The sequence below is a fragment of the Dasypus novemcinctus genome, chromosome 4 (genome assembly GCF_030445035.2).
Source record: "Dasypus novemcinctus isolate mDasNov1 chromosome 4, mDasNov1.1.hap2, whole genome shotgun sequence".
In the NCBI taxonomy this organism is placed as follows: Eukaryota; Metazoa; Chordata; class Mammalia; order Cingulata; family Dasypodidae; genus Dasypus; species Dasypus novemcinctus.
In genome coordinates, this window is record NC_080676.1 from 18,776,464 (window position 1) to 18,790,590 (window position 14,127).

At 37.5% G+C, this 14,127-nt stretch overlaps 2 protein-coding genes and 1 pseudogene across 11 annotated transcripts in view; 2 read left to right on the top strand and 1 right to left on the bottom strand.

The window, feature by feature from the left end:
• HPS3 (HPS3 biogenesis of lysosomal organelles complex 2 subunit 1) overlaps positions 1 to 7,436 on the top strand; it is a 41,730-nt gene extending 34,294 nt beyond the window's left edge. For 6 of the 10 annotated variants that reach the window (XR_011648582.1, XR_011648583.1, XR_188284.4 and 3 more), the window contains one exon: positions 2,835 to 3,660. Coding sequence is in view for 2 of the 10 variants with exons in the window: in XM_004460563.5 (XP_004460620.1) it covers positions 2,835 to 2,962 (128 nt within the window). In the remaining 8 variants the exon portion in view is untranslated. Of the gene's footprint in view, positions 1 to 2,834; positions 3,661 to 5,218 lie in introns of those variants that run through there. The other 4 variants (XR_011648578.1, XR_011648577.1, XR_011648581.1 and 1 more) reach the window with 1 other exon arrangement.
• Positions 494 to 1,359, top strand: LOC139438864 (GTP-binding nuclear protein Ran-like; annotated as a pseudogene).
• Positions 7,437 to 7,482: 46 nt separating the features above from the next.
• The window catches only part of CP (ceruloplasmin), a 46,565-nt gene continuing 39,920 nt past the window's right edge, over positions 7,483 to 14,127 (bottom strand). The window contains exons 16-19 of the mRNA XM_004460562.4: positions 13,121 to 13,337; positions 11,698 to 11,837; positions 10,501 to 10,663; positions 7,483 to 7,634 (exon numbers count right to left, since the gene is read on the bottom strand). Coding sequence (XP_004460619.1) covers positions 7,618 to 7,634; positions 10,501 to 10,663; positions 11,698 to 11,837; positions 13,121 to 13,337 — 537 coding nt within the window. The 3' untranslated portion in view covers positions 7,483 to 7,617. The remainder of the gene's footprint in view (positions 7,635 to 10,500; positions 10,664 to 11,697; positions 11,838 to 13,120; positions 13,338 to 14,127) is intronic.

Consider the following 14,127-nt stretch of genomic DNA (forward strand, 5'->3'; position numbering starts at 1 on the left):
GAGTCATTGAAACTGGAGTTTGTAGTTTGCTTATTTTAAGGAAATAATCTGTTATTTATTTTGTAGTAATGAAAACTGTGCTCATTTATTAAATTCTAGTACTATAATAATTTGCAAAAATAAAGTTTAAAAAAGTGACCTAAAATCCCATCAACAAAAATAACTTTTCAGTATTTGATGAATGTTTTCTAGGCATGCTACAGTATTTCAGCATGGTCAGATTTATATTTAGATAGGTCATTCCTTTGTGATTTGTTGATTTGGGTGGCTGGTATGTGTAGTGGAGTAAATAATTTTAAGCTTTTCTTAAATTATTTTAACCTTTTCTGAACTGTAAGTCAGGCATGCTATTCACTGGTCCCTGTATGTCCTCTTTGATGAGGGAATTAAATAAATAAAAACATAAAGGGATTCTAGAAGGAATTAAATATGAAGATATATATGAAAGTACCATATCAGCTTTAAAGTACTGTATGCATTTAAGATTTGACCTTGGCCCCGCCCCGCGCGCCGGTGTCGGCTGCGTCTCCGGCATTTGAATTGCGCTTCCTCCATCTTTCCACCCCTCAGTCAGACGGGGCACGGAGACTGTTCTGGAAGAACCATCACGATGACCGCCCAAGGAGAGCCCCAAGTTCAGTTTAAACTTGTATTGGTTTGCGATGGTGGTACTGGAAAAACTACTTTTGTAAAACGTCATTTGGTGAATTTGAGAAGAAGTATGTAGCTACCTTGAGTGTTGAGGTCCATCACCTTGTGTTCCGTACCAACAGAGGAGCTATCAAATTCAACGTGCGCGATACGGCTGACCAGGAGAAGTTCGGTGGACTGTGAGATGATGGCTATTATATTCAAGCGCAATGTGCCATTATAATGTTTGATGTAACATGGAGAGTTACTTACAAGAATGTGCCTAATTGGCATAGAGATCTGGTACGAGTGTGTGAAAACATCCCCATCGTGTTGTGTGGCAACAAAAGTAGATATTAAGGACAGGAAAGTTAAGGCAAAATCTGTTGTCTTCCACCGAAAGAAGAATCTTCAGTACTATGACATTTCTGCCAAAAAGTAACTACAACTTTGAAAAGCCCTTCCTTTGACTTGCTAGAAAGCTGAGTGGAGACCCTAACTTGGAGTTTGTGGCCATGCCTGCCCTTGCCCCACCAGAGGTTGTCATGGACCCAGCTTTGGCGGCACAGTATGAACGTGACTTAGAGGCTGCTCAGGCAACTGCTCTGCCGGATGAGGATGCTGACCTGTGAGAAAATGAAGCTGGAGCCCAGCGTCAGAAGTCTAGTTTTATAGGCAACTGTCCTGTGATGTCAGTGGTGCAGCATGTTTGCCACTTTATTATATAGCTAAGCAGAACATGTACTTAACCTTTGGGATGCTGAACGAGATGAATGGGCTTCGGAGTGAATGTGGCAGTTAAAAAAATACCTTCATTTTTTGGACCTGCAGATTTAGCTGTTTTGGAACTCAGTTGTTTCCTTTTGAGTTTCAAATATAAGACTGCTGCAGTCACATCACAATATTCAGTGGTGAAGTCTTGTTTGTTACTGTCATTCCCATTCCTTTACGTTTAGAATCAGAATAAAGTTGTATTTCAAATTAAAAAAAAAAAAAGATTTGACCTTGTTCTTGGAATTAGGAAAATTTATTACCTGTACTAGGCCCTCACTGGTGAGGAAAAGAGAAGAATTGGGTAGTGGCGAGATTTTTGTTGGCTCTGTAACTACTCTGTACTGGCCCCTTACTCTCAATTTTTTGTACTTAGAGAACTATTTATAGGCTCCACATTTAGACTGAATAAACTGGTTTGATAGGAAAGCATCAATAAGTTGTGTTTTTCTTGGGTGTTTTGCGAGCTAGTTAGTAGTTGCCATTTATTAAGGGCTTATTGTATATCAGATATGCATCATTGTTTTCTAATTTAATGCTCACCCTGATGCTGAAAGCTAGCTGATGGTACCACTACATTACAGATGAGGAAATTAGGACTAGGACACTTAAGTGATTTTCTGAAAGCCACCCGCCTAGTAGATGGCAGAGACTGGATTCCTGCTCAAGTCTTTCTGATTCCAGAGTCAGGGATCTTTCCCACATACCTCTGCTGCTCAGTTCATTAACTTGCTACCAACAAAGGCACAGTATGATTTTGACTGCTGAGTGTTAGATGGCTGACTTCTGGATGGATGTATACACACCTGACCAAGAGATTGTATATTGCAGTCACTCTGCCTATAGAGCAAATGGTGGGCATGCGAAGGTCACCAGGGAATGTACTAAAGTGTGGAAAATGTTAGAAGGCCAATGAGTTATTTACTGGGAACACTGTTCTTAAGGTGCCCCCTTCTCTTCCTAGGAGAGGGCAGCAGGTATTTATCAAGAAAGTAATAGAATCATAGAATTGCATACTTAATCTTTACAAAAATGTTTGATGAACTTAATACTGAAAGTGTTCATGGAGTACATTATTTTGCAGTTTGGGAAAAAAAGATAAGTGGACAGGAAGACAGATTTGTGCTTATTAAAATATGAAAATCTTTATGATACTAGTGTTTTATAAATATAATTGAAACTAACTTAGGAAAATGTTATTCAACAATGTTATTCCACAGTTAATGGAATATCCTATAAAACATTAAATAAGAAACTGGTAAAACCATAGTCTGTGGATTTAAGATACTGTTGGTTTTTTTTCTTTGGAGTTATACGATTTTGTTAAAACTAGCTAGTTTTGTTGAACTAGCTTCTAATTTATGGATTGGTAGGAGCAGAATTGTTTAAAAGATAAATTTTCAGTTCTAACTCATGTTCTTTCCTATGAACAGAAACATTGTCAGTTGTTGCTGTGGAACTAGAACTAAGGGATTTCTTGAACGTCCTGCCAGAAGATGGCACTGCAGCATTTTTCTTGCCCTATCTTCTTTACTGCAGTCGAAAGAAATCATTGACTTGAAGGCACCAGTTGAAAAATAACTTCAAGGCGTATGAGACAATTTTTAAAAATTGAGTGCCGGGTGAAACAAGTAAAAGGATTTTCATATTGAATATATGTTTAACAAATGCTTTCAGGCTGCTCACCCTACCATATAGTTGTACTGTTCATTCATTTTGATCTGAATCCATTTAATTGTCCAGAAGGTAAAAACGCTTCAAGACATATGAATTTCTCAAAGAAGCCATATATTTTTTTTAAAGCTGGAGACTGATTTTCATTCCAAGAGGCAACATCAACTCACTATTGTTGGAGACATGACAATCATTTTCTTTCATTCCAGGAACACTTTAAGCAAATACTTTGTAAGTATGCTTAATTAAAAGAACGTCATTCCATATGGTCCAGAATTTTATTACTTGATGTTTCCAGATTTCTGTATTGGGTTGCTTCTTTTAAAAAAAAAAATTTTTTTTTTTTTTTTTTTTTTGAGGAAGATGTTAATATTTTGCCATAGCAAAATCAGTCTTATTTCTTGGTACTTTTAAAACTCATGATGTATCTCTTTCTGAATCAAGCTAACTTTCTTGTCTATTAACATTATTTGTTGAATGCAGGATTTTCATCCAAGCCTTGGGTCCATTTTTTGTTGATTTGTACCCTTGCTCTTCTAAGCTAAGTGTATGTAAAAATAAAGAAATATATTATTATTTTTGCAACCAAGTCTTCTTTCATAGACTTTTGTTGAAAAATATTGAGTTCAAATTCAGCTCATGTTTCCTTAGACTTCAATTAAGACTGGCAAAAAACCTACTCACCCCAGCATCTTCCCCTGGGGAAGATGTTTATATTTATATGTATTTATATATATATATATATATATATTTAAGAAGGTCTGTATATTTTAAGCCATAACTCATCATTTCCAACCCCTGCCCATTCCCTGGCAACCTGTATTCTAGATTCTGCCTGTATGAGTTTGCTTATTCTAATTATTTCATATCAGTGAAATCATAAAACATTTGTCCTTTTGTGTCTGGCTTATTTCACTCAACATGATATCTTCAAGGTTCACCTTTGTTGTCGCATGTATCAGGACTTCATTTTTATGGCTGAATAATATTCCATTGTTTGAGTATACCACTTTTTGTTTCTCCATTTATTGGTTGATGGGCACTTGGGTTCCTTCCATCTTTTGGCAATTGTGAATAATACCACTGTGAACATTGTTGGGCATATATCTGTTTGAATCTCTGCTTTTGATTCTTTTGGATAAATACTGGAAGTGGAATTGCCAGGTCATATGGTAACACTATACTTAACTTTCTGAGGAACTCCTAAACTGGCTTCCACAGCGAGCGTACCATTTTCTATTCCCACTAGCAATGAAAGAGTGTTCCTGTTTCTTCACGTTCTCTCCAATACTTGTAATTTTCTGTTCCTAATAGTACCCATTCTTGTGTGTGAAATGATTCTCATTGTGGTTTTGATTTGCATTTCCTTAGTGGCTAGTGATGTTGAGCATCTTTTCACATGCTTTTGGCCATTTTTGTATCTTTGAGAAGTTCATATTCAAGTGTTTTGGCCAGTTATTAATTGGGTTGTCTTTTGTTGAGTTGAAAATATTTTTTTATATATTCTGGATATTAAACTCTTATCAGATAGGTGGTTTCCAAATATTTCCTACCATTGGTTATGTAGCTTGTCATTTTCACTTTAATGAAAAAGCCCTTTGAAGTACAAAAGTTTTTAGTTTTGATGTGGTCCAAGTTGTATGTTTTTCTTTTTTGCTTGCATTTTGGGTGTGAAGTCTAAGAAACCATTGCCTAACACAGGGTCCTGAAAATGCTTCTCTGCACATTCTTCCGGAAGTTTAATAGTCTGCCTCTCATATTTACGTCTTTGATCCATTCTGAGTTTTTTTTTTTAATATATAGTGTAAGGTAGGTATCCACCTTCATTCCTTTACAAATGGAAATCTAGTTCTTCTGGCACCATTTATTGAAGAGACTATTATTTCCCAATTGAGTAGTCTTTGCTCCTTTGTCAAAATCAGTTCGCCGTAATTGATAAGGGTTGATTTCTGAGTTCTCAATTAGATTCTGTTGGTCTATTTTCTATCCTTGTGCCAATACCATGCTGTTTTCATTACTGTGGCTTTGTAATAAATTTTATTTTTCTTTCCCTCCCTCTCTCCCCATGCTCTGGTGTTTTTACTGTCTGTGATCTTCGGTGTTTATTTCTCTTTTTGTCTTCTCTTCCTTCTTTCTCCTCTAGGATTCACCGGGATTCGATCCTGGGGACCTCTGATGTGGAGAGAGGTTCCCTGTCATCTGCGCCACCTCAGTTCCCAGTCTCTGCTGCACTTCACCTTGCCTCTCCCCTTCGTCTCTGTTGTGTTGTGTCATCATCTTGCTGCGTGACTCAGTTGCACGGACACTGGCTCACTGCGCAGGCACTCAGCTTGATGCATAGGCACTGGCTCACCACGTGGGCACTCATCTCGTCATGCAGGCACTTGGCTCACCACGTGGAACTGGACTCGCCATGCAGGCACTCACACGGGCACTCGGCTCACCACATGGACACTTGGCTCATCACGCGGGTGCACACGGCCACTCGGCTCACCGCGCGGGCACTGGCTTGTCGCATAGGCGCACTTTCACTTCTTTTTCACCAGGAGGCCCCAGGGATTGAACCCAAGTCCTCCATAAAGTTGGCGGAGTCCTCATCACTTGAGCCATACCCACTTCCCTGTAATAAGTTTTTAAATCAGTCCTTTAACTTCGTTATTCTTTTCCAAGATGGCTTTGGCTATTTGGGACCCTTTACCCTTTCATATAAATTTGGCTTTCCATTTCTGCGGCAAAGTTGTTGAAATTTTGATTGAGATTGCATTGAATCTATAAATTGCTTTGGGTAGGATTGCCATCTTACCAATATTTAGGTAAATATTCCAATCCATTTATTTAGGTCTTGTTAGATTTTATTTAGCAATGCTTCATAGTTTTCTATGTATAAGTTCTTTACATCCTTGATTAGACTTATTGTGAGATATTAGATTCTTTTAGTTGGTATTGTAATTGGAAATTTCCCCCATTGATTTCTTTTTCTGATTGTTCATTACTAATGTATGGAAACACTACCGACATTGGAGTATTGATCTTTTACCCCTCCCTCCACTTGGTTGAATTAATTGATAAACTCTCCTAGCTTTCTTTGTTGTGAACTTTTCAGGGTTTTCTGTATATAGGATCATGTTACTTGCAAACAGAAAAGCTTTTACTTCTTCCTTTCTAATTTGGATGCCTTTATTTTTCTTGCCTAATTTCTCTGGGTAGACCTTCCAGTACAATGTTGTGTAACAGTGGTGACAGTGGACACTCTTGTCTTACTCCTTATCTTAGAGGGAAAGCCTTCAGTTTTTCACTATTAAATATAATGGTAGCTGTGGGTTTTTCATATATGCCTTTTATCATGTTGAGGAAGTTCCTTTTGTTCCTAGTTTTAAAAATCAAGATGGTGCTGGATTTTGTCAGATGTTTTCCCTGTGTTAAAGTAATGATCATGTGAAGTTTCCCCCTCCTTCTGTTAATGTGCTCTGTTACAGTAATGATTTTCTTCTGTTGAATCACCCTTGAATATCTGAATCACCTTTGAATATCCGAGATATAATAAATCCCACTTGATTGTGGTGTGTAATTTTTTAATGTGCTGTCAGATTTGGTTTGCTGGTATTTTGTTGAGTTTTTTTTGCATCTATAATCATAAGAGAGATTGATCACAAATTTTCTTCTTTTTAGAATGTTGGCCTCGTAGAATGAATTAGGGAGTATTCCCTCCTCTTCAATTTTTTGGAAGTGTTTGAACGGGATTGATCTTAATTCTTTCTTGGATATTTGGTAAAATTTGCCTGTGAAGCCGTCTGGTCCTGGTCTTTTCTTTGTTGGAAGGTTTTTTTTATTGTTGGAAGGTTTTTGATTACTGATTCAATTTCTGATTTTAGTCATTTGCCTCTTCATTTTCTTTGGCAGTCTAGCTAAATCAACGTATTTTGAAGCCTTTCTCCTTATGGTAATATTCATTGTTACCAGGATTTAGTCTATAAAATTGTTTCTCAACTTTGCCTTTCTCTAGTTCCAGTTGAATCCTTTTGACCCCTTCTTCAAGTGTTCACAAAACTCATATTGAGAACTTTTATTTCATTTTTATTTCCTTTCTCCATACTCTGTGCCCCCATGCCCAACAGTTTAATAGGAATGATGTTATCAGTATGGTAGAGGGATTACTGGAAGGCAATGTTTGGAAACATTTCAATGTACTTAATAGTGATTCTTGGAGGACCACCCAGCAAGCCATCTATTCCTTGACTTTTTTTTTTTGATGTTATTATATAAAGCCCCAGAGGTAATGGTATGAGTGGCCTACATGAATCAATTATATACCTTGTATACTAATGTCAGTTATGTATAATAATAAAGTCTATTGATCTTTCTATCTGCAACAAGTTATAAAATATCCCCCACAAATGCACAAAGGTGTATGTTTTCCACCTTTTTCTTTAATGCTTATAGCCTTTCCAATGTAAACATTCTATTCAACACTTTCTCATATATTGTGAATCATTGTTTTTTATTTTTATTTTATTTTTTCCATTTATCACCAATTTATTTCTTTCAGCCAGACTTGGTCTCTATAGAAAAAAAAAAAATTAAGACCATCATTAAAATAGTACCTAATATATGTTTAAAAAATTAGTATATATACATGATGCTTTAAATGCATTTTCTCTGATTGCATGTTAGTTACTTTAACCATTCTTAATTCTTTTATGTTTCTCTACTTATGTTTAAAATTACATCTGTCATTCCCAGTACTGTTTTCTTTAAAGAAAAATTACTTTCTTCCCCACAAGATACTTATTAATTAGAAAGGAAAAAATAGTAAACTTTACAGTGGAGAAACCTGACAGACACCACTTTAATTAAGCAAATGCTCAAAGTTAGCATCACCAGTAAGGACAAATCAGCATTTTGTACCTCCTTATACAAGAAAGCACTTGCATCCTTGAAGCACTGAGAAAAACCCATTACTTTTGTGTTGGTCTTGCCAGAAATGCTTATCTGAATTTGATCATGAGGAAACATTAGACAAACAAATTGAAGGATGTTCTACAAAGTACCCTGTTGTCGTCAAAAATGTCAGTTATGAAAGACAAAGACAGATTGAGGAACGGTTCCAGATTAAAGGAGTCTAAAAAGATGTCACCTGAATCCAGTGCATGATCTCAAATTTGCTTTCATGATTAGGGTAACTGATGATGTTTGGAGAAGATCTGTGATATTACATCCTTGTTAATTTCCTGATTTTGGTCATTGTATTGAGCTGAGATGTACATGTAAGACTATCCTAGTTTTTAGGAAATATGGGTATATGTTATATGGAGAGGAGGAGGAGGAAGGAAGAATGATAAAGCAAATGTAGATGTAGCAAAATAGTAACGTTTGAGGGAATCTGGGTGAAGGATATACAGGAATTCTTTGTGCAATTCTTACAAATTCTTTGAAATTTTTAAATTCAAAGTCTGAAATTATATCCAAAAAAGTTTGAAAAATCCTTTTCATTGGATTAATATGTAGTTAGATACTCACCAAGGAAAGTATTATATATGTACTTTGGGTGCATATCTAGTACCTGCCTATAAAGAACTAGAAGCTAAGTGAGCTTCTGTTTTGTAGAAACTATATTTAGAAGGTTATTTGACTGTCTCAGAAATGTCAGTTTAAACAAAGACCTTTTTACATCTGTCATAGGAGGTCTTTATTATGCTTCTTCTGGTATGGGAAATGATGCATTATATTACGTATGACAGGATATCATCTATTCTTTTCTAATGATTTTTTTTCCTTGTGCCCATAATATTGAAAGATTGCCTTGTAACTTCATGTGCTTCATCTGTGCCTTTGTAGGTAGAAATTTTTCTAAGTTTCAGAATTAATATAGACTTGCTCAATGCTTTATCAAACTTATATAAATACAATTCAGACTGATGAATGTTGACTCCCTATGTTTCTGTGTATGGTACAAACTATCCTTTTTTTTTTCCCTGTTACTCCTTCTTTCAGTCCTACATAATCCTTTTTCTCCTTGTAAAACTTAAATTTCTTTTTATTTTTTTCAGCATGTGTTTTTCCTTCACATTTGCTATTCTACAGTTTTCTCTACAGCTGAAACTGTGCTTTTTTAACCAAGCAATCATCTCCTCCTTCTCTTTTGAGGCTTGTGTGTGTGTGTGTGTGTGTATGTGTGTGTGTGTGTGTAGGATTAGCCTTTAGTAACATCCTCTGGCAGCCTGGCATTTGCACACATGAATTCCCTGAACTCCTCCCAGTAGTCCCTCATTTGCGATTATTTTTTTGAGTTGAACCATCCTGTGCCTGACAGGCATGCTAGTGTTCTTCAAAGACTGTTTCCAGTTCTTTCTCCTCATCTTTGCCTCTTTTCACCAGGGATTTACTTGCCTGTTCAAGTCTCTGGTGTTCTGATGCTGTCAGTACCACTCTTTGTAATAAAAAGGGTTTTAAATGAAGTAGGTTTTCATGTAATGAACCTTTCTGCAAAGGACCCAGTAGCAGAAATTAAAGCTTTTCATTTACACTACACTTTAATCTTTCAGTGTTTTTTTTTTTCCAATCTCAAAAGTATAAATATTTACCTCTATATTTTCTTCCATTTGTATGTTCCTTTTTATCCCTATTTTGAAGTTTTTTTTCTCTACATAATTTTCTCCTGTTGGGTTTGCCCCTTGTCAATTCCAACAATTGCAACTTAGAAGACCCAGGAAAGACCAAAGCATGTGATCACAAAGCAGGAATTTTATACTCCAATACAATTCATTTCATTGGCTAGTCCATCTTTGGAAAGGCTGTTCATTTTCCTGTGTTGTGTGTGTTTGTATACATGTTGAGGGGGTGTTGTTTTGCTGGGGTGTGGCAGGAGGGAATTTAGTTAATTTTTCCTTCCTGGATCTTTTACAAACAATAATCAGTAATGTTTCTCCCTCCCCCCACCCTGCAGCATAGATAGACACAGCTCTGCCTGATTTGCTGTGAAATTATATTGGTTATTTGGGCTTGTTTTGGGTGGCCTCTTTTGTATACTTAGTACTACCTAGAAAAAGGTTAACGTTTTCCCTTCTGTTAGGAAATTAAATTCTAAATGGCTTTGTAAGTGATGGTTTGTTTCTTAGCAAGAAACTGACATGCCACTTCGACTTCCCTTATATCAGCTTTTGGCACAATTATACCAAAACAAATTCGTGTCAATATTCGTGTCAGTATTAGGTTAGATACTTTTGGTGCTTTTGTCAGTACAGGCTATCAGGAAATGACTAGTATGCCATGTCATTTAGAGGTAAAAATACGTATTTGGAGGTAGAGAAGGAAATCTGGCCAGCAAATTCATAATTGCTTCATAGTGGTGAAAATATTTAGGGAAAGTAGTACATCTTAATTTTATTCATGATGTGTGAGTTCTAGAATCACTAACTGGATATTCACCTTCATTTGGTAGAACAGTATAAGTGGTTTCCATTCCAGCATGAATGTGGTCGGTGACATGGCAGTGGAGTAACCAGGTTCCAGGTGTTTCTGGAAGCATTTCTAGCGTTTGGAATGTTCCAGGGAAAATGTCAAAGACATCAGAACGGTAAGCGCCCATGTGCTAAATTAGAAAAATGACAGGATATTTGTGAAAGTTCACTGAAATAATCTTCATTGGCCAGCTCTGGGATGTTAGAAATGTGGATAAATCAAAGTAATTTTATTTGACAGGATAAAAGAATAAAAAGGGAAATGAGTACCTGCACATTTCTGTGTTTAACACAAAAAGTGGGGTATGTGGTCCTTATATCCCCACTCAGCCCTTGGCACATGAGCCACCAAAGTGGACTTTGATAGAAGAAGATGTGAGGAGATGGAATTCGCCCACCAGGATCACCCTCTGCTTGGTTTGTGCCTCTCTCGGAGTACTTGAGCTATGCAAGGGAACTATAGCTGTGGCCCCAGCAACCCTAACCTCAGGTTCTTTGTGAGACTTTAGGGCAAGGACGGGAACAAAGGAACGGAAAAGGAGGTGCCTGCAGAGGCCCCAGACCAGGGACAGTTCAGGCAGAGACTTCACTAGGGATAAAAAAAATCCACTAAGAATATAATATGCCTCTGTAGTAGAACAAAATACAGATAATAGGATGGACTTTTCCACAACGTACTTTTTGGTAGCTTCTGAATTTTTTATGTTAACTAAAAGGTAACAAATTACTTCTAAAAAAGGCCACTGGGGTAATTGTCATTGGGTAAGCAGTAGAAACAGGACTAAGATGTAGGTACCAGGGGGCCACTTGACACCAAACTGAGGCTCTTGCTCACTTCAGGCCATTTAAAATACAGAACTTAGCACAGGTGGAGCAAGGGTTGTACTGGTCTCTACTTCCTGGCTCATCATTATGTGGACCGTCCTCCCCTCCATCTAACAACCCGGGAATAAGTGAGCAGAACTCCGTGAAAATCTGGTGAAAACTGGAAATCCAAGGAAGAGCCCAGGTGTAACAAAGGCTGGTAATGTGAATTGAAATTGGTCTGTCCCATATTCTTTTGGAAATAATTTTGTTGTCTCATAAAACTTGGCAACTATTCATAAGTTTCTCTGAGAAAATATTTTTAAATAGAGCAAGGATAATTGTTGCAAATGGCTCTTACCTTGTATTGGAAGCTGTGGCCATGGAAATGTACCGTGTGCAAGTCTATTTCATTGCCCATTCCCATCAGATACCAGATGACTTCATCACCCACATGCATTGTGAGGCCATGTAGGTTTCCATACATTCTTCCATTAATTGCTGGGGAAAAGCACATGATTTTTACATTTCCTTGAAGAATATTTTGATGCAATATCTATTCCACAGAAAACATGATCATTAGATTAATGTATGGGACTTTTTGAGGTAATAGGACTTATTTCACTATAAATGAGGAAAACGGATACTTTAGAGTCAATAATGCCACACAGTGTTTCTAGTCACTTAGCAGGTACCAAAAGCCTTAATCCTGATTGTGGATTTATTTAAAAGAGGATGAGATTTTGGAATTGGAAAGAGAAATTAGTAAAAGATTTGATCATGGTTCTCATTTTGCATCAAACAGAATTATGCCTCACAAAGTAAGGCAGAGGTGGTTTATTTAAAAATATATAGTGACCACAGTAGTTGCTGAGGGCAGGGAGAGGGAAGAAGAGATGTGGGGGCATTTTTGGGACTTGGAGTTGTCCTGAATGATATTGCAGGGACAGATGCTGGACATTATGTATCCTGCCATAACCCACTGAATGTACTGGGGGAAGAGTGTGAACTACAATGTAAACTATAATACATGTAGTGCAGCAGTGCTCCAAAATGCATTCACCAAATGCAGTGCATGTGCCACAATGATGAAAGAGATTGTTGATGTGGGAGGAGTAAGGGGGGTAGGGTGTGGGGTATATGGGAACCTCATATTTTTTAATGCAACATTTTTTGTGATCTGTGTATCTTCAAAAAAATACTTAGAAAATAAATAAAATTTTAAAAAAAGATTGAGAAAAAAGAAAAAAATATATAGGGGAAGCAGATGTGGCTCAAGAGATTGGGCTCACATCTACCATATAGGAGGTCCAGGATTCGATTTCCAGGCCCTCCTGCTAAAGGCAAGCTGGCCTGCTTGACAAGCTGGTCTTAGTGGAGAGCTGGCCTGAGTGGAGAGCTGGCCCGAGCGGAGAGCTGGCCTGTGCAGAGCTGGTGCAGCAATACGACGCAACAAAAAGAGACACAGAGGACAGACAATAAGAGATGCAGCAGACCAGGGAGCTGAGGTGGTGCAAGAGATTGAGCACCTTTCTCTCACTCTGGAAGGTCCCAAAATCGGTTCCTGGTGCTGCCGAAAGAGAAGCCAAGCAGATACAGAAGAACACACAGTGAATGGACACAGAAAGCAGACAGCAAGGGCAAAAAACAACAAGCTTGGGGTGAAATAAATCTTTAAAAAGTAATAAAATTATACATATATGAGTAGTCTCCAAAGTAATTTTATCTGAGAGGATAAAAGAATAAAAAGGGAAAAAAAAAGATTTTAGAATAATGTGTCATACCGTGCATTTTATTGCTTTCTATGAATGCTTCATCTTCTTTGTTTACTTTTTCTGGGTGATCAGAGTATGTTTTGATGTTTTCATCTAAGTACCAAGATTCATTCTCATCAAAAACTAGAAACAGGAGGGAAAATTCCAGAGGCTTTATGGGATTGAATACTTTCAGGTAAGATCTCCGACAAACAATCAGTGTGCCGATTAATCCACTAAAGAGATCCTGAAAACAAGCAAAAATTAGAGTCATCTTTGTGAGGTAGGTCAGGATTTTGGAGAGCTGGGACCTTGTCACCATGACTTCAGAAATTTTGGACGGACTGACTTTAGTAGACTTTGCCCTATATGATGTGTCCCGTAACTCTTCAGTTGAAGTAGTTAAAATAGGCGCGTAGTAGGTATGTCATGTGGGTCATGCTGAAATAACCGATGTGTGGGGTACAAATGTGGCTCAGCTGATGAAGTTTAAGTGAACCCCAAATGAACAGCATTGATTTGCTTATTGGACAAGCTCCTGTGTGCTTCACTAAGAATCCGGAGATGAATGAAACAGCCCCTACCCCAAAAAACTTAGTCTTGTAGGGTTAACTGGAATAGAAGATGTGAATCGGTTGAATACAATGGAAGTACGCAGAGTGCTAATAAACACAGATAAGAAACAGCAGTTGACTCTTAAGTCTACAGGATGTTTGGCTTGGTGGGGCAATAGTAGAGACAGATTAGGTGTTGAAGGGCCTTTGAGCAGTATCATATTAAGGAGTTTTAGACTGTGGGTCCTAGGTAACTATTGATAAATTGACAGGGAGTGGCAGTATATTCACCTTTTAGACTGATTTGCACCTGGTGGTTAAATGAAGGAAAAGTTGGAAGAGTCTGGAGGTTGAAAGGCCATTGCAATAATTGAGGCAAATTACAAGGACCCTAACTATGAGGATGGAGGGAAGGAATGGATTGAGCCGTAAATAAGTGGATAAATTGTCTGGGTGTGCCAGGGAGAACAAGGAGGTCCTTTG